This window comes from Mangifera indica, chromosome 11, assembly GCF_011075055.1.
Source record: "Mangifera indica cultivar Alphonso chromosome 11, CATAS_Mindica_2.1, whole genome shotgun sequence".
Taxonomy (NCBI): domain Eukaryota; kingdom Viridiplantae; phylum Streptophyta; class Magnoliopsida; order Sapindales; family Anacardiaceae; genus Mangifera; species Mangifera indica.
Genome location: NC_058147.1, coordinates 924,008 through 945,865, shown reverse-complemented (window position 1 = coordinate 945,865; position 21,858 = coordinate 924,008). Strand labels below are relative to the sequence as shown.

The following is a 21,858-nucleotide window of genomic DNA, read 5'->3' as shown; positions in this document are numbered from 1 at the left end:
TGATCGATACAATTTGCTTTCTTCTTCATAGCACTCTAATTAGCAAGGTTTTTCTTCAAGATCAAGAGTAGATACAATTTATATTAACATGGAAAATTACATAGGAATTTTGATTATGTAGTAAATACACCCTGTTTAAATCTAAATGCTGGCAATTAAGCAGTAATAATTTCATAAACCTAAACGAATAGTAATTTGAAGTAAACAAGCTTATATAATAACTGCAAAGACAGCTAGGGCAAGAACCTATTCACATCGTCTTCTCCTTCCTTCAATCTTGATTCACTGGTTTCAGCTGTTGCCGCTGCACCGGAGCTAGAAGAGCTCGCCGGCGGCAATCCTCCACACTTTTGACATCTGGCCACCACTAATATCTGACGGCACGACGGACACGACGAGTGGGACCCGAGCCACGTGTCTATACACGCTACATGGAAACCGTGACCGCACTGAGGTAGGATCCTAATTTCGTCTCCGAAAGCGAACTCTGTCAAGCAAATCGCACAATCGGAGAACTTCGAGGAGGTTTCCGCGGTGAAAGCGAGCTTCGGAAGCGAGCGGAGGATCTTCTTTTTGAGGCCTTTGTTGGCAGGAGAAGTTCGGGCGGTTGTGGAGGCGGTGGTAGCGGAGTTGTTGGCTCCGCCGGAGAGTCTGCGGAGCCAGGCGCAGCGAGCGACGGCTATGAGACCGAGAACACATATCAAGGCGCAGAGGAGAGCAGCAAGAATTACAACATAGTCAGAGTCGACGGTGGCGGCAGCTTCCGGTGACTCAGTGGTGGTTGAGTTCACGCCGCCTAAGAGCCTGAAGAAAGGACGAGTCATGAGAAAATACTCAGAAAGAGAGAGAGAGAGAGAGAGAGACACTTTTCTTGTTTCTCTTTCAAGTGTGTTGACTGTGTGAGTGCTTTACGGTTTGATTGTGTAATGAAGTAGATAATTTTATAATAAGGAATCTGTTAGGGTTAATTTTGTAAATCACTATATCAGTTCCTTACTTTACTCTTATTTTTCTACTTCTTTCTCCTAATCACATTACACCCCACTTTATTTTGGGAATGCCTTCAGGGTATCACCAATCCAACTAGCTTGGCTCGAAAAATTCAATCTTGAGCTGGAGTTTTAATTCAATTTGTTCGTTTATTCGATGATATTCATCTAATTGATGATTTTTCACTCCTCTAATAATATTATTTATTTTATTAATAATTTTTTGATAATATTATATAATACTTAAAATTTAAACAATTGGATATTACATATTTGATCGGAGTTCAAATCGACCGTAGATTCAACTCAAATCCACTTTTACCCTAGACAACTTTGACCCTTGCTTACAACAGGTTGATTCTCATGATTATTCATTTATTTTTAAGTACTTGAGTCAATATAAGACTTTTAAAAAAGCTTAGTATCATTTAATAGATTTAATATAGTTTAAGAAGTTATAATTATTATGCTAAAATTGTTTAATTCATAAGAGTGGATTCGAGTCAACTCAAATCAAATTATCTCAAACAAGAGTTAGTTTAATATTAGCTCGAAACTACAATAATCAATTTAAGATCAAATTTGACTCTCTTAATTAATAAATACAATTTATTATTGAAAAAAAAATAAGAATCTTCAGAGAAAAAGTAAAATCATAAATAAAGTAAGTTTTAGTATAATAACACTAAAAACGTTTTGATCTCAAACTGAACAATAATCCAACTCAAATCTTAATTACTTTTATTATATAAAGTATTTTGTTTTTTTGTTTGTATTATAAAATGTTTTTCACGTTTATTTTATTTAATAGTTGCAAATGTACATGATAAAGCATAATGTACACATGCAATTCATCGATTCAATAATTTATAAGCTTTGAGAGTACATCAAAATGAAAGGGAGAAAAGATGTTGGAAAAGTTGCCAGAAAATCGCATTTACATTGATTTAGTTGTCAATTAAAGGTGCAAAAAAAGGAGAAAAAAAAAATCATCTTTTTTTCCATTTTTCAAGTGGTATTATGGATGTACATGTAGATTTTGATAGAAAGGCAACATTTAAAAAAGGGACCCCCCCAAATTGAAACTCTAATCCAATATAGAAAGATTCAGTTTCAGCAGCCAAAGATTCTAAGATTAAAGCCAATTCCATCTTGACCTTCTTGCAATTCTGTTTAAGTTAGTTTAAATTTAGAAATTAATTTAATTTGATTAACATTTAAATAAATAGTTATAACTCGAGATCCCTAACTCAAATTTTGAATGACAATTTAAAAAATTAACAAACTTGAGCTTAAACCATGTTGTTTAATTACAAAATTTTATTTTTAATTTTATATTTGTTTATTAAAAATATGAAAAAAATTGAAATGTGAAAAAGATATAAAATATTAAGTCGATTAAAAAAGATTAATCTTTTCATTTCTCATCATATTTTAACTTCTTCCATCATTTCTTTTATTGAAAATTATAAATGTAAAATATAATAATATTTATTAGGTTTATATTATTGAATAAATTTAATACCAATATAGTATTAATTCGAATTTGAGTTTAACCCTTCATATCAAGCTTAACTCTTAAGCTCAGGTTGGATTTGAATTCACTCTTATATATAATTATTCTAAAAATAGTTAAATTAGATATGGTTTGAACAGTTCAAATTCAAGTTTTCGAATAAATAAATTAAATATAAACTAAAAATTAGACTCGTTTATATAAATGAGTCGAGTTTAAGTCTTAATTTATCTATCTCAAATAGAGTCTTTTAAACTTAAACTAATATGAAATTGAGGGTTTTTTTTTTACTCAATTCAAATTGAATCGAATTAAACCCTTGAAAAGGGTCCTTTTGATATCATTTAGTGTTATCAGCGCATACACCGAATAATTTGATACTTCCGGTCCATTTCTAATACCCTAATCATAGCAGGAGAGAAAAAATAAAAAAGTCTATGGTGGTCACTAATAACAGCACCGATGACCGCCGATCCAATAATATTATCTACCTTTTAGGCTGCCAATGACGACCGAAGACCGAAAAAGACAGAGTAAACGCACCAGAGTTACATCCACGTGGTACGATTTTAAAAACTAATTCGAATTAAATTTATTTTTAAATTAAGTTTAAATTAAAAAAAATAATCCATGTTTTAAGTTAAATTAAATTTGAGTTTAAAAAATATAGGTTTGATCAGACTTATAAATTAAGGATGATTTCGATTGAGTTTAATATTAATTCATAATTTGATTTTAATTATATCAAATAATTATTAAAATATTTTTTATTAATAAATTATAAATTTGATTAAAAATACAAATAATAAATATAAATTACGAATTCAAATTATAAATTATAATTAAGTTTAAATTGAATCAAACTAAACTATTTTGTATTTATAATAAATTTAAATTATCTTTAATTTTAAATCGATAAACTTAAACCAAAGAAATATTCGAGTTTACTTTGGTTTGTATCCACTTTCACCCCCCATACCCAACGACAAATAACCGAAAATCTCAGTCCAAAAACCGATTTAGAAAAAATTACCCAAAAGTGATCAATTCCAACGATCTTTTTATGTCAGAATTGACGTTGACCAATAGTGGTCATTAGTGATTCCATTTTTATCGTTAAAGAAGCGTGTATCAGGGGGAGGAGACCCACATTTCTTCAACATCTTGAGCAAATTCCGGAAACCATGGCAAACAGAAGGGGAAGATAAGCAACGACACTGAGAATTGTCGGCGAACCAACACTTGACATTTTGGGCTGATAATGCTACTGGTACAAATGGCAAACCAGACATATAATTTGCCTAGTTGGTGGATAAGAAGATAAGACTCAAGGAGCATTTTTATACATGATCAGTTCTTTTAAGACTTTTGGAAGGTAGTTGAGATTCAAGTTTGGTACAGATCCTGATTTAGTAATAACACTGTATTTTATAATTGATATTATTTATCAAATCGATTATATTATTTATCTTATTAGAAATACTAGTTACCTTATTAATGATTTCAAATGATATTTTTGATCCATTTAAATAAATTTAAATAATTTTATTTTTATATTAAATTTAAACTATTTGAATTTAATCCTAAGCTCGAGAGAGGACCATTTTGTCCAAGGACCATGCAGGCAGCCTAACTAACTTTCATGTGGAATGGGCCATGTGAATTGTGCTAGTCTTGACACGTAAATGCATTACAACAACCGCACAAATTTTTCAATGCTTTCTTCTTCTTCCTCTTCTCAACAAACTCCCCTGAAAACACGTCTCTATCTTATCCCTTCAGGATTTATTTTGAGGGAATTTTCGGCGCCAGACGGTGCCGTTTCCACAGCTTTGCACCGGCTGTTGGCAACACATAAGAACCATCAATGGATCGAGCATTTCTCGTTGTATAAGTTAGGGGTTGCCAAGTTGAACAATTGCAGGTGCCCGCGTGCCTTTTTAATAGCAACCAATGATTCATCGTACTAAATATCTTACCAAATATCTGATATATGCGAATATAATATAATTAAAATTATAAATATTAAATATATTTATTAAATAATATTTGACTATAAACATTTTAATGTCAATTACATACAAGAAGATCTGGGGTTAACTTAAATCCCTTGATTTTAACCATTTTAATATCAATTTTATGATTTCTACCTCTGGATTGAACCAGAGTGATGAGCTGTTCAAAATCTATTAATCATATTAATTTGATATTATTTTGAAGTGAGCCAAATTTCCGATTAAAAATACTTAATTTAATAAAACAGTTTTTAAAAATGGACAAACTAATAACTAAACAAAAAAAAAAAACTGATTTTATTATAATTTTAAACCAACATCTAAACCATTTTTTCAAATAATATATTTTTCAATTTAGTTTTTAGTTTAAATATTGATTCGATTCGATTATAAAATAATTTTGAACATCCTTCCTGACTAGTCTGATCTGACTTTTAAAACAAAACCCTCCACTTGATAATCATGTTTTCCTCATCCAAAAGATAATTGTGTCAACTAATGCCTCTTATCAAAACAAAAAAATTCTTCATCTAAAGAGCATGACTTCTTGATGTCTCACCAAATTTGAGTCAGCCTAACTCAAACTTCAAGTGAGGATACTCCAACTCAATTTTAACTAATTCAAACCAAACCTAAGCCGACTCGGCACAAATCCAACCCCTCCCCCAGTGCTGCTCCTGATTTTACTCTTGATTGGCAAATATTTACACGGTTAATGCAATGACTCCTTTCCAAAGCCAAAAATTTATGACCATAGTATATATTAATCAGAATTGGATATTTTCAATTATTACCTGACAAATGGAAAATTTCCAGTGTACAACTCAACCTAAATGGCATACAAAATAAAAATTTGGGAGATAAGTGGACCCTTCATCGTGGGTGACAAAGACATCTCGGATAAGAAAAGAGATATGTAAGAACCAATTCAGGATTCAAGATTCACACCATTACAGTTCCAGCTAGAGAATTATAATTGTATGACTTCTTTTTACAAATACTGCCTCAGGCAAAGTGTGTCTTCCTTCTTCACAAGTCATACTTCACGTTCCATCGACCATTCATGTCAGCGTTGAGCGTCCAATTATTCTCTCTAATCTGAAAGTAAGGAATCTGAAAGAAAAAAATACTTCAGAATAGCACCAGCAGAGCTAAGTATACTGAATGTTAATATGCTATAAAATACAAGGTAGTAGTGTAATTCTGTGAGAGTCCAAACCAATTATAATTGAATTTAAAGGAGACAAACGGTTGGGGGACAACTGAAGGCACGAAAAAGCAAATGAGATGTTGGTGCACAAAAATGGGAGGACCACTTAGGGAGAGGGCCCGCAGCTTAAGGGAGAAGAGAGAAAAGGGACAAAAGGAAATGCATGAGAGGGGAGAGTAGCCTGATATTGAGTATCCTGAGCAACATCGGCCGATTGAGGAAGAGATTTTGGCCTCTCGAATAACCAGACTTGAGTGTGTTTTTGTTACCTTGTCTCCATGCTGCCTCTCTTAAACACAACCAACAATCAATACAAACTTCAATTATTTTCTTCATTTTTTCTGTAGCTTTGTTGATATCGGTTTGAGGATTGGATAATTGCTGGGATTCCTAACACATAGTTGTTTGGAACTCTAATCCAAACATCAATATAAGTTATGAATAAACTAAGCAGGTATCCGTGCTGCTAGTCACAGCATTCAGCTGCCTTTGGATCTTAAAACAAATATGAAAATTAGATTTCAACTTTGCCTCTGACAAAGTCACTGCATAAAAATAATAGAATTAAGAACAACCACTAATAGTTATCAAGAGTCATAGAGTGCAAGGAGAATATAGATGTGAATGATAAATCAATGAAAATACAAAAATAAATACTTCCACAATAAACCTTGTCAATCACTTCATAGCCAAGTTTGAATCGAAACTCTTGCTCTCTCTGAAAATTGAATATGCTCCAACAAAATTCAGCAGCTCCTCTTGAATTTTTCTGTCATAGCAGTAGTATATAATAGCATGAGTATACAACTGAACGAAATTGCAATCTGCCTGAACACTCTGGCATCTTTTCAATTTAATATGCTATTCTAAATATAATAAACTGCAATTAAAAGAAAAGAAGATGCAGTAATAACAAAAATGTATAGACATTAAGGTTACTGTATTGAGTACACAAAATAACATAAAGCTTAAATAAAACATCAACCTGTTTAAATTCTTTGTCAACATCGAATCTTCCCTTGATATTAAAGCTTAGCAAACCATCACTTGTCGCAGGAAATCCTTTCTTGGCACGCAAAAAATACCTAAGCTTCTCATGTTTAGTATATTGCAGGCCCACCCCAAGGCTTGCTGATAACTGTGGATGATCATTAGATATAGAAATGTATCTGAAAAGGGAAGTCAAAATTTCAAATGTGATGCAACAATAAATTAATGGAATAAACATACATTTGGGTAGAAGTGTCTGATCATTGCACTACAATAACTTGGATTTCCCACTCTTGTATCTAGCTCGCCATGGACCTAAACAAACACAGACATGAGGAAACTTAAAAAATCATTTATGGGGATTATACACTGAGATTGCTTAGATATTCAATCAAAAATGTATGGCTCTCCAATAATAAAATATAGCCCATTGCTAATGTTGGGAAACCCAAAGCAAAACAAACAAAAAGATTACAAAAACTCAACAAAGGAACACAAATATTTATGTGGAATACCCAATACGGCAAAAAACAAGGATAGACAATAGAGAAAATTTCTTTATGGATGAAGAAGATTACAAGATGAAAAACGTATTTCCTTGTTCTCTCAGTTGGAGCTCTTAAACTTAGCTCACTCTAATTTTGTGGCACACGCTATCTTTACATTCACTTTAACATGGCTTTTATACACAAAACCTTCTAACAAATACTTGCCATGTGTACTCGTTGATTGCATGTTCACAACAAGTTGTATTCCCACTACAACACGTCGCCCCAGTCATGAGTCGTACCTGCTCTCTTTGACTAGACTAAGCAATGAGCAAGATCCTAACCATTACATGTACGCATCTGTAATTAGAATGGTACATACAACAGGGATGACACCCCCATACCCCATATGAGATCAGTGGTGGGTTGGGCTACGAAATTAGGCCTATCCTCTGCTACCACCACAAATCTTCTTGAAAATCCACCTTCCAAATCCGCATTTTCTAAATTTGGGGTGCCACTATACAATAATAATTGTTAAGTATTCCACATTGATTGAGAATTAAGTTGAGTGTAGATATATAAGTGTATGGGAAAATGTCACTCTTTGAGTTAGCTTTTGGAATGGGAGAATTTTAATAACACTTTTTAAGACCGTAACAGCTAAATTGAAAAACCCGCCAATTTTGCATTCAAAAGATAGGACTTACATTTAACAAAACTATTGGATTGTACGCCAATAATTCCATGTATTAACAACATATACCATCCTTTATCCAAAATTCAAACTCCAAAAGTAACATAAAAGGTATTAGTATAACTACAAATGAGCAAATAGCTCAGCCCCTCATAACATCACTAAGTAACAGTTCTTTCTCCCATCTTCCAGCTGTAAAACACAACATTCTACATGAAATTCAACAGTAAAAGCTTTTACTGCGAAGTGCGAATAATCAAACTAAACTATGAGCTACCCAATATGTGCAACGATTAGTAATAATTCTAGCATTTAAGCCACCCAGTAAATTCCAAATTCACTTCTCCTGAAATCTTATAGAAACCCAAAAAACCAACCAAGATTTAAAAACACAGTAATCAAGTTGTGCACCTGCAAGTGTGTATTGGAATCAATGAAAAACTTCTCCTTGGCATGGATTCTTAAAGCTTTTGAGTCTTTTCCGTATCTTAAAGACGTCTCCATTTCTTGTTCTATGTCACTCCAGTCAAAACCCTAGCTCAACTTAACAAAGAGGCAGATTGGAGCTCTCTAGTTCTCACACTGATTTGAGCGGCACGCTGCTCGCTGTCATCCAAGCTTAAAGCCTCGTGCCTGCACGTCATGTCTAAACTGGGCCTGCATAGGCCCAATTAAAGCCATAAATAGTTAGCCTGGGTCCAAACTTACAGCTCTAGCTCACCAAATTGTGAGATTTCGGTTTGATCTCGAATTTGAAATTAGTTTAGGCCAAACGGTTATTTCCCACCTAAATTATGTTGAACTCTCCAAGTTTCCTCTGTTAATTATGAAAATACTATTTATCCACCTATCAACAGTTAAAATTAACAGTAGTAAAGATAAAATTGTTATTTTATATTTAATATTAAAAATAAACTTAAATATAATTTCATTTCCCCTCCCTAAATTTAAAAAACTAATTTTTCTCCCTTAAGTCAAGTTTGAAAAGATCACATTTCCCCCCATAGGGTTTAGTTTCTAAACCCTTTCACTTTCTCCGACGCCATCGCCGACCATCTCTCCCTCCCGACCGTTTCTCTTCCACCGACGACCCTTCTCAACTCCACCCCAATCCATCTGACGTCGAGAGAAGTCGTCTGATAAGAGAAATCATATTCCCAGACAACAAAGACGAGATAGATCGATCGATCTTGTCTTCAGTGTTTGGAAAGACGATTTCTTTTTCCAGACAACTTTTCTAGACGTCGAATGGGTTGGGGTGAAGTTGAGGAGAGCCGTCGGTGGAAGAGAAACGGTTGGCGATGGTGTCGGAGAAAGTGAAGGGGTTTGAAAACTAAACCCTAGGGGGGGAAATATGATCTTTTCAAACTTGACTTAGAAGAAAAAATTTAGTTTTTAAACTTTGGGGGGGGGGGGGGAATGAGATTAAATTTTCAGGGGTTAGGGTTCCGTTAAATTTAATTAGTCATGGGTGAGTAAACGATATTTTCATAGTTAATGGAGAGAATTTTACGAATTCAGCATAATTTGGATGGGAAATAGTCGTTTGGCCATTAGTTTAATTAACTAGAACTTGGTTTAAAATTTTATTTAACTCACTCTTTTTTAAATTTTTTTCAAATATTATAACTTTATTAATTATTAATTATATTTAAAATAAATAAATTACATTTTAAAATAAAAATATAATATTTTAAAATTTTAAAAATTTATTAATATTTTACTTTAATCAAACAATAAGTTACAAACTCACTAATCCAACTTGATTTGATTAATCTAGAGCTAGAAAGCACAATTTAGTAATTTACTCTCTTTGAAGGGGTTAAGAACGTTGGGGCATATAAGTCGAGTGGCTCATGGTGCTCTCCACGTGCATTATATTATATATCATAAATACCCTTAAAGTTTTAGAAACTTACATTCACCACCGAAACTTCGTCAGTATTCTTTTCCACCCATGTCTTACGGTATCTTACCATACTAAGTACCATGCTCATAAGTCTAGATCTTGGGTACAAGTTTCGGCTAGGGGTTTTCTGTGTTGAGAGGAGGCAGCAAAATGGGCTTCAGATTTGATCTACTTCTCTTTGCACTTGTTGTTCTGGCGACACCTGTCCTCTCCGATCTGGTCCTCTCCAAAGTTGATCGGCGCGTAAGTTTTTCCTATCGTTTTATGCTTGTTGATCTGATTTTAATTCTTAATTGTTATTTGGCCCTAATTTTTATTTCATTATGTGTAAATTTATCGCATTAAGCATATAATTTGATTTTATAGGCTAGAAATTAAAAAATATATAATGTAGATCTTTGTTGATCTTCTTCTGTAGATTGATTTGACTTCACAGATTGTTCGCAGCGTTTCAACACTTAAGGTGCTTCACTAATTCTCTTCGTTTGCTCTGAAAGATGAATTTTTTGGTAGATATTTTAGTTTAATAGCAAAGCGTTTTGATTTAACTTCATAATGTGATTTTTAGGTGGAGAATGCTGGTTCTGAGTTGGTTACAGAAGTTTTGTTATCATTTTCTGAGCATCAGGCAAAAAACTTGGCCTATTTAATGGCAACATATAGTGAAGGGAAAGGAAAAACTAAAGGTTCTGGTGTTGGTCTCCCTGTTAAAGAAGTTAACCCAAAAGGACTGCCTTCGGCTTTGACCTTTTATTCAGTAACATTGCCTAAGGGACTGGGCAAGGGTGATAGTTTCACTTTCAACGCCTTGGCTGTCTTTACCCACTCCCTGCGGCCGTTTCCGGAGAAGATTACCCAGGCTGATATTCAGCTTTTTGTTTTCAAAGACAGTGCTTACTTCCTCACTCCTTATTTTGTTAAGGTCCAGTCACTCAGTATTAAATTACCTGATGCCAGAATTGAATCTTACACAAAATTGGAGAACACAAAGCTTCATGGTTCAGAGATCAAATATGGCCCTTTTGAGAATCTCCTCTCTTTATCATTCTCGCCCATAGTTGTTCATTTTGAAAGTAATCAACCTTTTGCAGTTGCTAAAGAGTTGGTGCGGGAGATAGAAATTTCCCATTGGGGTAATGTGCAGGTTACAGAGCATTACAACCTTATCCATGGAGGTGCTGAAAGCAAGGGTGAATTTTCTAGGTTCGCTCATGTTTTCTTGAATTTTATTTATTTTTCTTTTATTTGAAACAAACAAGGGTTTAGAATAAATATGGAGTTGGATGGAGGTTTGACTTTTTGTTGTTGCCTCAATGTGTCACAGGCTTGATTACCAGGCTAGACCTCACCTCAGAGGAGCATCAGCATTTAATCAACTTGTTGCGAAATTGCCGCCAAGAGCTCATTCAATTTATTACAGAGACGAGATTGGAAATATATCAACATCTCATCTGTGGGGTGATTCCAAGAAGGTGGGTATTTGAGCCTATGTCAAATAATATGTTGAATAGCTGACTTTAACACGGCGTTTTCTCATTATTTGCAGACAGAATTATTGATTGAACCAAGGTATCCAATGATGGGTGGTTGGAGAACTAAATTTACCATCGGATATGGTTTACCTCTTAAAGACTTTTTGTTCCAATCAGATGGGAAACGTTTCCTTAACATAACTTTTGGAAGCCCGATGAATGAATTGGTCGTTGATAATCTGATTGTTAAGGTTGGTATATGATGATTTTTAATATAAATCGTTTTCACTGCTAATATCCACAGTGTTGGTATTGGCACTGGGTTAAATATTGGGTGGGACTAGCCTTGGTTTAATACAAATCTGATTGTTAAGGTTGGTATCTCAACAGACGCTCCATGCTGCTTATAAAATTAATGAACATCAGATTAGATGGGCTTTGTTAATAAAAATGTCTAGTGGACCGATTTGCAAATGGTCATCATAAGTTATTAGACAGCCTGTTGCTTGTAATTTGGATTTCATATTTTCACACCCCCCAAAGAATTATTGGAAGCATGAGTTGTGGCCTGGTGGTTCAAAAGTGTCGTCTGTGCTCTTCTGATTGATTACATTTGTTTTACAGGTTGTTTTGCCTGAGGGATCTAGTGATATTGCTGTGTCTGCACCATTTCCTGTAACACAGTGGCAAGAGGTAATATGAAACAGATTTTTTTATGTCATCCATTCTTTGTTTTTTTTTCATTAATCATTTTCTCTTTTATTTTTCCAAGTCTTTATTTAGTCTTTTATTTGTTCCTTTCCACCATATAAAATGGAGCTTTTATCTTTTTCAACTTACCGTGCTTATGTTTCAATGCAGACCAAATTATCACACTTGGATATTGCTGGTAGGCCAGTGATTGTGCTGCAAAAGACCAATGTTGTGCCAGAGCATAATCAATTTTTCCAGGTATTTTTACCTCCACTTTACTTGGGAATAAGTGCCAAATTTTCAGTGAAGCCTGCTTATCTTATCACTGATACAAAATATTTGATATTAGTATAGACTGACAGCATTATCAAAGTGTCATAGTTCTTAAATTGATATCAAGACTGCACAGTTCATTAGCTGTAAGTTTCTATTAGTAACTGGGAGTTCAAGAGTCAATGTTGAAAGTTTCATTTAAAAAGTTAGGGCTAGTTTTCTTCCTCTGATTAAAGTGTGCAGTCTACGTTGTGGTAAATCCCATTCTTTTTGAAGGACTATGCCATGCTTTGATGACTTAGTGTCGTGAACGGTTATTGTGTCAGATAGCTGTTGTGTGCTATGTAGCTTCATTGGAAGGAAAATATATGGAGAATAAAATGAAATTCTTGTTTATAGCCCTGTGTCCTACAACCATGGGGGTCTAATTGTTCACATGGCAAGTGTTTATTCTTTTTATATACCGCTCACATAAATAAATCCAATTTATTACTGATGAAAATGTATAAATAAAACTGACTCAGACATTAGCATGTTCTCATAGCATAAAATACATTGTCACCTTTTCTCAAATCATCATGAATATTGATGTTATACAATCATTTTTTATTTTGCAGGTCTTTTACAAGTTCAGTGGCTTTTCGATGCTTAGGGAGCCATTGATGTTGATTTCTGGCTTTTTCTTTCTCTTTGTTGCTGGCATTATGTATATGCATGTTGACATGTCAATCTCCAAGTCTTCTCCTTCTTATTTAGCAAAACTGCAGTGGGATGAAGTAAGTTGGATGTTGTCAAGTCATGTGCTTGTGTTGAATCTAGCATTCCCCGTGCAATTTCGTTATTTAACACCTATTATAAAGTTTCGGTTTCCATAATTTCAGGTCCAAACAACAATTCAGCAGCTCATAAATATTATCAATCGTTGCCTAACTACACATGATAAACTCGAAGCATCATTACGTGATCTTTCTAGGACTGGGGATGTTCAGGCTTGCAAAGCAGCTCGCAAATCAGCAGATGTTCAGTTGAAAGAGCTTTCGAAGGAATTGAAGCCCCTGTTGACATTCTTGCAATCTTCATCATCTGCTTCCCAAATATACCTCAAGGTTTGCTTTCTGTTCATTTGTTTTGGTTAATAATTGATACAGGTTTTTAACTTCGAAGTTTTCTGCTGCATTTTTTTGACTGGTTTTGTTGAACTCAATCATTGACATGAATACTACTGGTTTTCTTTTTTGCACACTGCATTAGACTTGTCTTGGAATTGTAGTGATTAACGCCGAGTATATTTACAGGTAGTGGAGCTGGTAGCCAAGGAGAAAGAATTGCAAGAGAAGGTACTGGCAAAACACTCAACTGTGGTGGACGGTTATGAGAAGAAATCTGGAGCACGAGATATTGAAAACCGGATCGCTCCACAGCAGCAGAAAATCACAACCTTGAGACAAGAGGTTGACAATCTGCTGGAGCTGATTGATGAGATATGACTGATAATGAGTTTAGGTTTAGGTTTGTTTGTTTGAGTTCAAATCAGTAAGATTGATGAGGTATTACTTCAAATCAGGATTTTATTATACAAGGCCAAACATTTTTGGAGTAAATTTGTATTCGAGTCGAGTTTGACTTTAGTTTATCAATCTTGAATTGGCTCAATTCGAGTTGATACAGAGTTAGATCTTGTTTAAGTTCGGCTTGGATCGAATCTGGCCCTACCCCAAGATAGATTGCAGTTTGTTTCATCATATACATATATTGGTATATTTTACAAATGGTGTTTCAATGATAAAACATTTGATCAACCATGCTCTTCAGTCAGAAACAATCCCGCCGTGATACTACGTCGTTTTCCTTGTAGAAAAAGTTGACCAGCACTGATGTTTTGAATTCTCATCACCCTGACTAGGCTTTACTTTCCTTCTGGCGAAATTACTTCTAGAAGCTCAATATTTAGCTCAAATGTGCTTCCTGGCTGCGATACAAGCACATTATTATCACCAAAAATTGTAGAATTTCTTTTACGAATTTATAATAAGTAATATTATACGTACACGAATGATAAATATTAACAAATACAAATAAGATGTTTTATTTGTGAGTGAATATTTCTAATTCAGAATAATGTTTTAACAATTGGATCGGGTTTTGAGCTCGTCAAAGGCTAATCTAGGTTTTTTGGGGTCTGACCGATCGTCAATCAAACCAGAGTGTCATATTCTCCCCACAAATGGTGAGACTTAAACCTGTGTCTAACATTTGTTAAAAACGAAAAAGCAAAGATTGTACTAGCATTAGCATGACGTTATGTTGATGTCAGCACACCCTTGAACCACAGTAAAATATGGCTTGACTAGGAGCCAACATAATCTACCCAGCTGAACCACAGTTTGAAGCAGTCTAATAATTAAAGCCATTAGGCATTTAATCATGCCGAACAAACCATTGGATCTTGGTTACACATTGTTTGATCTAATTTTTATAATTATTATATAAAATTATTTTATCACATAATATATATATATATATATATATATATATATATATATATATATATATATACACCCAATTATTTATATATGAATTATTATAAGTGATTATGTACATTTAACCTATTTGAAAATGATAAGGTGTTACCATGAGAAGATACTATTTTATTTTTAATTAATAATGTTCCATGATCATATAATAATATAGAAGTATTAGTATCCAAATTACAAGTGCACTTAGTTTGATTGAAGTATTAGTGATCTATAATTAGTCCAACCACAAAAGAAAAGACAATTTTTTCAGTATAAACAAAAGAAACAAGAACTAAATTCGTACCGGAATCTCATTCATTCCTTTCTTGCCATAACCAGCCTCTGGAGGGACAATCACAGTCCTCTGAAAAAGTAAAAAATAATAAGAAAATAACCACATATGAACTGACAAACTGGAAGAAAGTCTGGGCATTAATCGTTAATCTGAAGACAATAATGAACAAGGATTCGATGAAACCACCTTCCCCCCAACTTTCATTCCTTCTGTTACTGAGTACATGGCCGGTGGGGGTTTCGGTGCAGCTTGAGCAGAGAAAAGACCATTTGGGTTGTCCACAAACTCACGCTTTCGTTCTTTACCTGGAGGAGCTCCAACCTTGAATTCATATGGCTGAATAAAAACATGAGAAAACCAGTATGAACAAATTATCTGTTAATGTTAAAGATGGAGTCATATTGAAAAGAAGAAAATGCAATTTTATTAGATTGATGAAACACTGGGCAATAGGCCAATTAATAGCAATGTTTTAAAACATTGACGTTACCAGCCGGTCAAACCGGTTCAACTGGAATCTAGTGGTCGGTTTGGGTTGAATTTTCAGCTGTCACAAAACCCAAGTCCCAACAATTACAAGGGAATGCACCAAGCTATTGTACTCAATATAAATACACAGTTTTATTGGTGCAAGCTGAACAGAACTTGAATGTGTGTTGCCTTGATTTCAACTCAAATATATAATAGGATGGCTCAAGCTTGAGTTGAGTTTATCAAGCTAAGATTTAGAGAAGTTTGAGCTCAACTCAGGGTGAAAGTTTGAAACTCGAAATTCAACTTACATACATAAATCTGTGACTTGTTTTAGTCATAATTGGAATGACATCGTTTTAAATGTCAAAATAATGACGTTTCTTTCATTGATAAAACAATATCATTTTGTCAATCATTCAATTTGGCCCAATTTAAGGTATGATTGGACGTGAATGGAGTTGTGTTAAATGATTAACTCATGAACCGGATTAGGCCAAATTTTTCTTAGCTTAAGTTCAACTCAATTTTCAAACGAACCAAAACCAACTCTTTGACTAGATCAAAACCCAATCTAGTTCTGACAACATTGATTAATAGCTGAATATAATCATGCAAATAAAACCAGGGACTCCGACTTCAGCTGAAAATGAACATAACCTGAGCAATACTACGATTTCCAGACAAGAGTTTAGATTCTCGACTTGACACGGCGGTTATACCGCGATACATACAGTCAAAGTGCACCTGAGTAAAAATAAATTCAGATCCAAAAACATTGTGAACAAGTTCAATTTGTATTTCCAAAAAGAACCAACCAACCTGAACTGTGGATCCTTTTTCAGCAACTGGACCATTTCCTTCAACAATATCATAGTATTTCAATCCATCAGCTGCAAATTCAGTAACAGTAAAGCAAAATGGAATGTTCATTTCAATCATTTGCCACCACTGCATGTACATCTAGCAGTAATTTAGTAGTAATTAAACAAGCGATTATGTAATTTTTCTTCAAGAGAATCAATTCAAAACATTCGGAAATTCCACTTCCTTTTATGGGTGGATTCAAGCTTATCCGAGTTTGAATATAAATTGACTTAAATTCATAATATCCATTTTGAACTTGAACTTAAACTTATTCAAACTGATATACAGTTTTATTGGATGACTGTTAATGAGATAAACAATATTGTAAAAAATGACAACTAAGATGAACTCAAACTAAGCTGCTAAATTTGAACTCTAATTTGAATTCTGCTCATTCAAACCAAACATAGATTCTAGCCAGCTCAAACACACCCCTAGTTCCTTTAAGTACTATATATCAAATAAATATATGTGACAAAATTACGTCGTTGAAAAGTTTGCTTGATAATTCAATTTCTAGTTATTTGAATCAGACATAAAATAATCAAACTGATTATACAACCACACAATAATAAATCATCTATAAGTACTAATTCGTCGATATTACAATTACTCTAGGGAAAATGATACGATAACTCAGGATGTGAAAATATTAAGCAAAAATGAAATGGGTATTAAAAAAGCTAAGGAACGAAGTAAGTACGTGTGGTAAGATAGTCTTCAAGAGGAACGGCCTTCCTGTTGCGTCTGTCTCTTGCTTCTGAGGATTGTGGAAGGGAAATGAAGGTAAATGGCAATGAAGAAACCAGAATTGCTGATCTTCTAGAAATGGGCATAGAAAGAACTAGTTGGTTTGCGTCTCGGACTTGAATTGCAACATGTTTTGAACAGATTTGAAGATGATTCTCAATAGTCCGCCAAGTGTTTAAGCTCCTAATCGAAGCCATGGCCGCTGGACTTGGAGCACTAAAATATAAAATAATAGGTTCAGATAACCAGAGAGCGTTGCGCGTTTGGGAGGTTGAGACCGTAGAGATTCAAATTTACAGATTTAAATTCATATTAGAGAGAACCGCAAAACCCACATCTCTCTATCCACTCTCACTAGTATGAAAATACAATTTTGACCTTTTGCCTTGCAATTAGAATAGCATATTTGGAAACATGGCTTTGAAATCTGGGTCGGATGAGTTGGTTCGACCAGGATTCAGTGGCTAATCCGGCCCGAGTAAGTCCAATTGTGGTTTTTGCAGGTATCACCTTGATTTACAATTCAATTGTCATGTCAATAGTTAAACCATTATGTCGATTTTAATTAAATATAATTAAAATTGATATTTAAGTTTTAAAACATTTTTTGAAAATTGATATTCCTATTACATTATCCCCCAATTCTCTTTTCATAGAGAATTTCACATATAACAAGGGATAAAATATTTACAGAAAACATGTCATCTGTAAACTGCCCAAATATATTACATAAAATCTGTGGAATCTTCAAGCTATAAGAAGTTGACTGAGCTGGCTTGTTGGCCAGAATTGTCTAGAGATCCTGTGACACTGGAAGAGAGCTTGGGGACTGATCCTGCTCTGAAATCAACAAAACATCTGAAAATTTTGCATGAAGGTCTTAATCATGTAGATGACTAACTATGACAGTGTTCAACTTAGAAGATCAGGAGGCTGTTGGGGTGAAGGCCCTGTGTGATGGTGCTGCTGCTGCTGTTGATGTTGATCTTTATTATCGTCCATGGCGATGCTTGCAGAATCTCGTAAGGGTTGTATAGGAATTGCAGTGGTTTGTTCGTTCTTTTTAACTGAACCCTCACTTTTCTTATGGACTGAAACCTCAGTTTTCTTATGGGCCTTTTTGTGCCACTCCTTTAGAGCCTTAGAAGTTTGCTCATCAAATATAGATCGCTTCATGTTCGATCCCATCTGAAAATTCACATGTAAACGATCGTGTTACAAGAACTAAGTAAAACTGTAGCATTCTGATAGAATAGTCAACTCATTATTAAGATATTGTCTAAACAGATGGGAAGCATACAAGTTATTTAACTAAACCTTTCTCATCATCCCTTGTGGGATACCAATACAAACCTAACATTTCTTCCGTGTTTTGTAGGTGTAGGATTTGTCGATAGTGTTACAAAAACTCATGAGAGAAAAACATTTATAGGCAAATACTCTGAGAGCTGTAGATGTACCTGAGTAACAAGAGCATATAGAGGAAGGGTGCTGTAACTGCACAAAAATTGTATTGCTACCCTGCAAAATTTCAGTCGAGTAAATTGGAGAGTTCTATCTTCTATATAAGCAATGGAGCCTCAACCTTTTCATTTAAGTATCAAAGAAATTGAGGTCATTTTCATCAAAGATAGAGGTGCCGAAAGTTGGATTAATGTCTTAGTGGGTTAAACATAAAAGTTACATCAGAAGCAAGCATAGGTTGTAAGTTTCAGAGCAATACATACAAGAACTATGATTACAAGGCATCTCTATTTCTGTGTGAAGATGACTTACCCCAGAACTACTCTTATGATTGCAAGCATAAAATCGTCATGAAAACAGGAGTTTAATCCGAACTCATACTGCAGCATGAAGAAGCATCAAATTAGAAGAAAAATTGATACAAAAATAAGTAAAATAACCATGAACTTAGAGGATGGCACTTTATTACCCATATCCAAAAGAAATATGTTATCTCAAAGGCATTCTGCACATCAACACACACAGAGCTAGTCAGAATACAATCAATCTTCCCTAATCATAATCACTGGCATATCGGAATTGAAGAGACATTTAGTACCATAAACAGGACAAAGTGTATCAGGTCAAGTATTAACTGAGGCCGATGAAACCAAAAATAGCTGTCAGAAACTTGCACCAAAGGTATCCCTTGAATTACAGCATGTCTTTCTTTGATCTCAAATGCCATCTGTGATATAATTCCCTGAAGCTTTGTTCCAACAGCTAAGATTACCTTCAATAAATTAATGGACAGTGTTTACCTTACACAACAGAGAGCATAAAAGAACAAGTTTATAATGACTAATTTCTTACAATGAGAGGAGTTACTGAGACAATTTGCATAACTACAGTCCACCCTGAATTGAGCAAAATTGACAATTTGAAAACAGATTGTATCAGTTTGATTCAAAGCCAAAAGCCAACTACTGACTAAAAAGGTGTGAAGAAATGCCAACCATGAACGTTAAGAAGCAGAAAGATACATGTTGAAGCCCATAATACTGGACTGTCATCAACATGACAAGACTGAGTTAGAAGAATATAGAAGCATACAAACTTAATATTCCCAGATTTTGCTTTAAGGTGGAAATAATGTTAAATGAGATTTTGTAAACACCATAAATTTACCTGATTCCGACGACTACCTTGAAGTCATCTTCCAATGATCTTTTAATATATTTTTGGAAGTCAAAATTACTTCTGGGTGCTAAATGAACCTGAAAATTAATAAAACAAATAAATCACCAACCTTAACTGTACCAATGTGATGCTGAAATGTCATATTGGTTAAAAATCTCACAGAGATAAATCCATGTCTCATGGTCAAATAGTCAAATTTCCGAACAGACATGAAGAATTGTCGAAAGAAGCATATCTTGAAAGAATGAATATACAAGAATTGCCATCAGTAGAAACAAGAAATTAAAACACAACATCAAAGGTACACTTGTAGCAAAATAGCCAAAATCAGTCTATTTGAATCCATAAATATAAAAAAAAATGAAATATAATTGATTGTTTAGTATCTTCTTTACCACATAAAAAGAAAATGCAGTTTGCATCCACTGATTGGTGTGGTTTCTCACAAATGATGTCTCGTGAGTGAGCCTAAATCTTGTAGGATCTGAAAAAGTAAATGCAGAAGTTTATTTTAGATGGCTAGAGAAGAACAATTTATTGTTGAATTTACTAACATACCATTCATATGAGCATATTCAGCTTGAGTTTGTTCCTCCCATTCCTTCCATTTCCGAATCTGCTTGCAAGAGATTACATAAATGGAATTATATCATATTTGGAAAAGGAAACATCTCAAATTGCCAAGGCAATTTCCAAAATGGCCTGTAATACCTATGACTAAATGCAAGCCACAATTCACTAGGTGGCTTTAAGAATTACAACAAAATCATCATTAACAACCTCAAAAGCATATATGCACCTTCGCTCTTCCAAGCATCATTGTAACTGCACTGTAAAACACATGAAACGCTGCTAAGAAGAAGATGAAAATGTGCAATTGATGTATCCCATTGATAGATATAAGTGGCACATACCCCTGTAGATAACAAGTTTTAGCAATGGTGTTAATTATCTCCAAGGAAGAAAAAGCAAAAAACCATGTAACTGATCAAATTCGTAGGCAAAATTTGCCATATACTTACATGTGGGCAGCCTTTGCCGCCGCCACCACCGCCACCCAAGGATCTACGCTCATTCCATAAGAGCCTGCGACGATTCTGATCATATCCATGGATTACTTTATGAAAATGCTCTTTAACTCCTTTTGGACACGGTAACATAGTTTCTGCGACTGTGGAGGCAATGCAGATTTCGGCAATGTATGATTGCCCAAATGACAGAAGTAATGAAATGAAACCTAAAAGCATAAGCTCTGGCAACAAGAACAAAATCAATCACCACAAACTCTTGATTTACAGGCTTTTGTAAAAAAAGAAGAAAATATTTTACCGTCTTTAATCTTCTCTAGAGCTTCATATATAGCAAACTTGCGTCTCTTTTTAAGTATCTGCAACAAACCCACCAGAACAAAACAAGTTATCCTCAAGGTAGAATATAAGAAATTCAAATCAAAATACAAATTAAATTTCTATAATCATTGTAATTTCTAAATAAAAATTAAAATCTAAGTATACCCTTCCAAGCAAATGAAGAATTTGTTCCAGCATGATTGAGATTACAACAATGACAGAAACAACAAGGGCGACGGCCCATGTGGGTGTGTGATCAAGCTCCCTTGAAGTACCTGACCCTCCGCCACCTCCTTCTCCGCCACCTCCTTCTCCACCACCTCCCATCATTTTTTTTCTGAATACAAGTTTGCCAATAAATTATATAAAAAAGAAAGAAAGAAAGAAAATTATAATGCATTCATTATCACCATGTCATCTGAAAATTTCATTAAGTTTATGGCACAACCGAACCAATGACATGGATCCAGAATTACTGTGAGACAGAAAGATGAAGCTATTAACAGTCCATTGTATATGAGGTCAGAATTATACGTCCATAAAATAGGAGGGAATCGATGGAAAAAGCAAGCTAAATAAAGAATAAGATTAATTTCATTTAGTTATATTTTTAGGTGGGCGGCTTATGTTGTCCCGTAATAATCATGAGAATACAGACAGTGTCCATGGACCATGGAGCCATACAAGAAATGTTTCACTGCTATTTAAAGGGTCC

General features: G+C 34.3%; 5 protein-coding genes across 9 annotated transcripts; 1 reads left to right on the top strand and 4 right to left on the bottom strand.

Annotated features, from left to right (window-relative positions):
- Positions 1-5: 5 nt before the first annotated feature.
- Positions 6-938, bottom strand: LOC123228942 (RING-H2 finger protein ATL80). Its single transcript, XM_044654453.1, has one exon. It carries the CDS (start codon positions 822-824, stop codon positions 234-236), a length of 591 nt encoding a protein of 196 aa, XP_044510388.1. The 5' UTR covers positions 825-938; the 3' UTR covers positions 6-233.
- Positions 939-5,283: 4,345 nt separating this feature from the next.
- Positions 5,284-8,518, bottom strand: LOC123228844 (outer envelope pore protein 21, chloroplastic-like). Its single transcript, XM_044654313.1, has 5 exons — positions 8,317-8,518; positions 6,961-7,035; positions 6,716-6,868; positions 6,401-6,499; positions 5,284-5,633 (listed from the first exon to the last, which is right to left on the bottom strand). The coding sequence occupies exons 1-5, from the start codon at positions 8,407-8,409 to the stop codon at positions 5,550-5,552; spliced, it is 504 nt and encodes a 167-aa protein (XP_044510248.1). The 5' UTR covers positions 8,410-8,518; the 3' UTR covers positions 5,284-5,549.
- A 1,373-nt stretch (positions 8,519-9,891) lies between these two features.
- On the top strand, positions 9,892-14,051 carry LOC123229599 (dolichyl-diphosphooligosaccharide--protein glycosyltransferase subunit 1A-like). Its single transcript, XM_044655523.1, has 10 exons — positions 9,892-10,057; positions 10,233-10,277; positions 10,383-11,017; positions 11,139-11,286; positions 11,361-11,537; positions 11,911-11,979; positions 12,148-12,237; positions 12,870-13,028; positions 13,134-13,358; positions 13,548-14,051. Exons 1-10 carry the CDS (start codon positions 9,965-9,967, stop codon positions 13,737-13,739), a joined length of 1,833 nt encoding a protein of 610 aa, XP_044511458.1. The 5' UTR covers positions 9,892-9,964; the 3' UTR covers positions 13,740-14,051.
- Positions 13,854-17,491, bottom strand: LOC123229600 (peptidyl-prolyl cis-trans isomerase FKBP18, chloroplastic). Of its 4 annotated transcripts, none has more exons than XM_044655525.1 (6): positions 17,105-17,491; positions 16,357-16,394; positions 16,195-16,281; positions 15,250-15,399; positions 15,073-15,132; positions 13,854-14,221 (listed from the first exon to the last, which is right to left on the bottom strand). In XM_044655525.1, the coding sequence occupies exons 1-6, from the start codon at positions 17,346-17,348 to the stop codon at positions 14,159-14,161; spliced, it is 642 nt and encodes a 213-aa protein (XP_044511460.1). In that variant the 5' UTR covers positions 17,349-17,491; the 3' UTR covers positions 13,854-14,158. The 4 variants fall into 4 exon arrangements, with proteins under 4 accessions (XP_044511460.1, XP_044511459.1, XP_044511462.1 ...); XM_044655524.1 differs by having other exon boundaries at positions 16,357-16,427; positions 17,105-17,488; XM_044655527.1 differs by lacking the exon at positions 16,195-16,281.
- Positions 17,492-18,063: 572 nt separating this feature from the next.
- Positions 18,064-21,674, bottom strand: LOC123229935 (MLO-like protein 9). Of its 2 annotated transcripts, XM_044655988.1 has the most exons (15): positions 21,309-21,673; positions 21,124-21,181; positions 20,817-21,046; positions 20,594-20,710; positions 20,353-20,410; positions 20,190-20,278; positions 19,955-20,029; positions 19,783-19,871; positions 19,611-19,660; positions 19,468-19,511; positions 19,214-19,387; positions 19,085-19,120; positions 18,928-18,995; positions 18,612-18,672; positions 18,064-18,339 (listed from the first exon to the last, which is right to left on the bottom strand). In XM_044655988.1, exons 1-15 carry the CDS (start codon positions 21,471-21,473, stop codon positions 18,064-18,066), a joined length of 1,590 nt encoding a protein of 529 aa, XP_044511923.1. In that variant the 5' UTR covers positions 21,474-21,673. The 2 variants fall into 2 exon arrangements, with proteins under 2 accessions (XP_044511923.1, XP_044511924.1); XM_044655989.1 differs by lacking the exon at positions 19,955-20,029 and having other exon boundaries at positions 21,309-21,674.
- Positions 21,675-21,858: the final 184 nt, after the last annotated feature.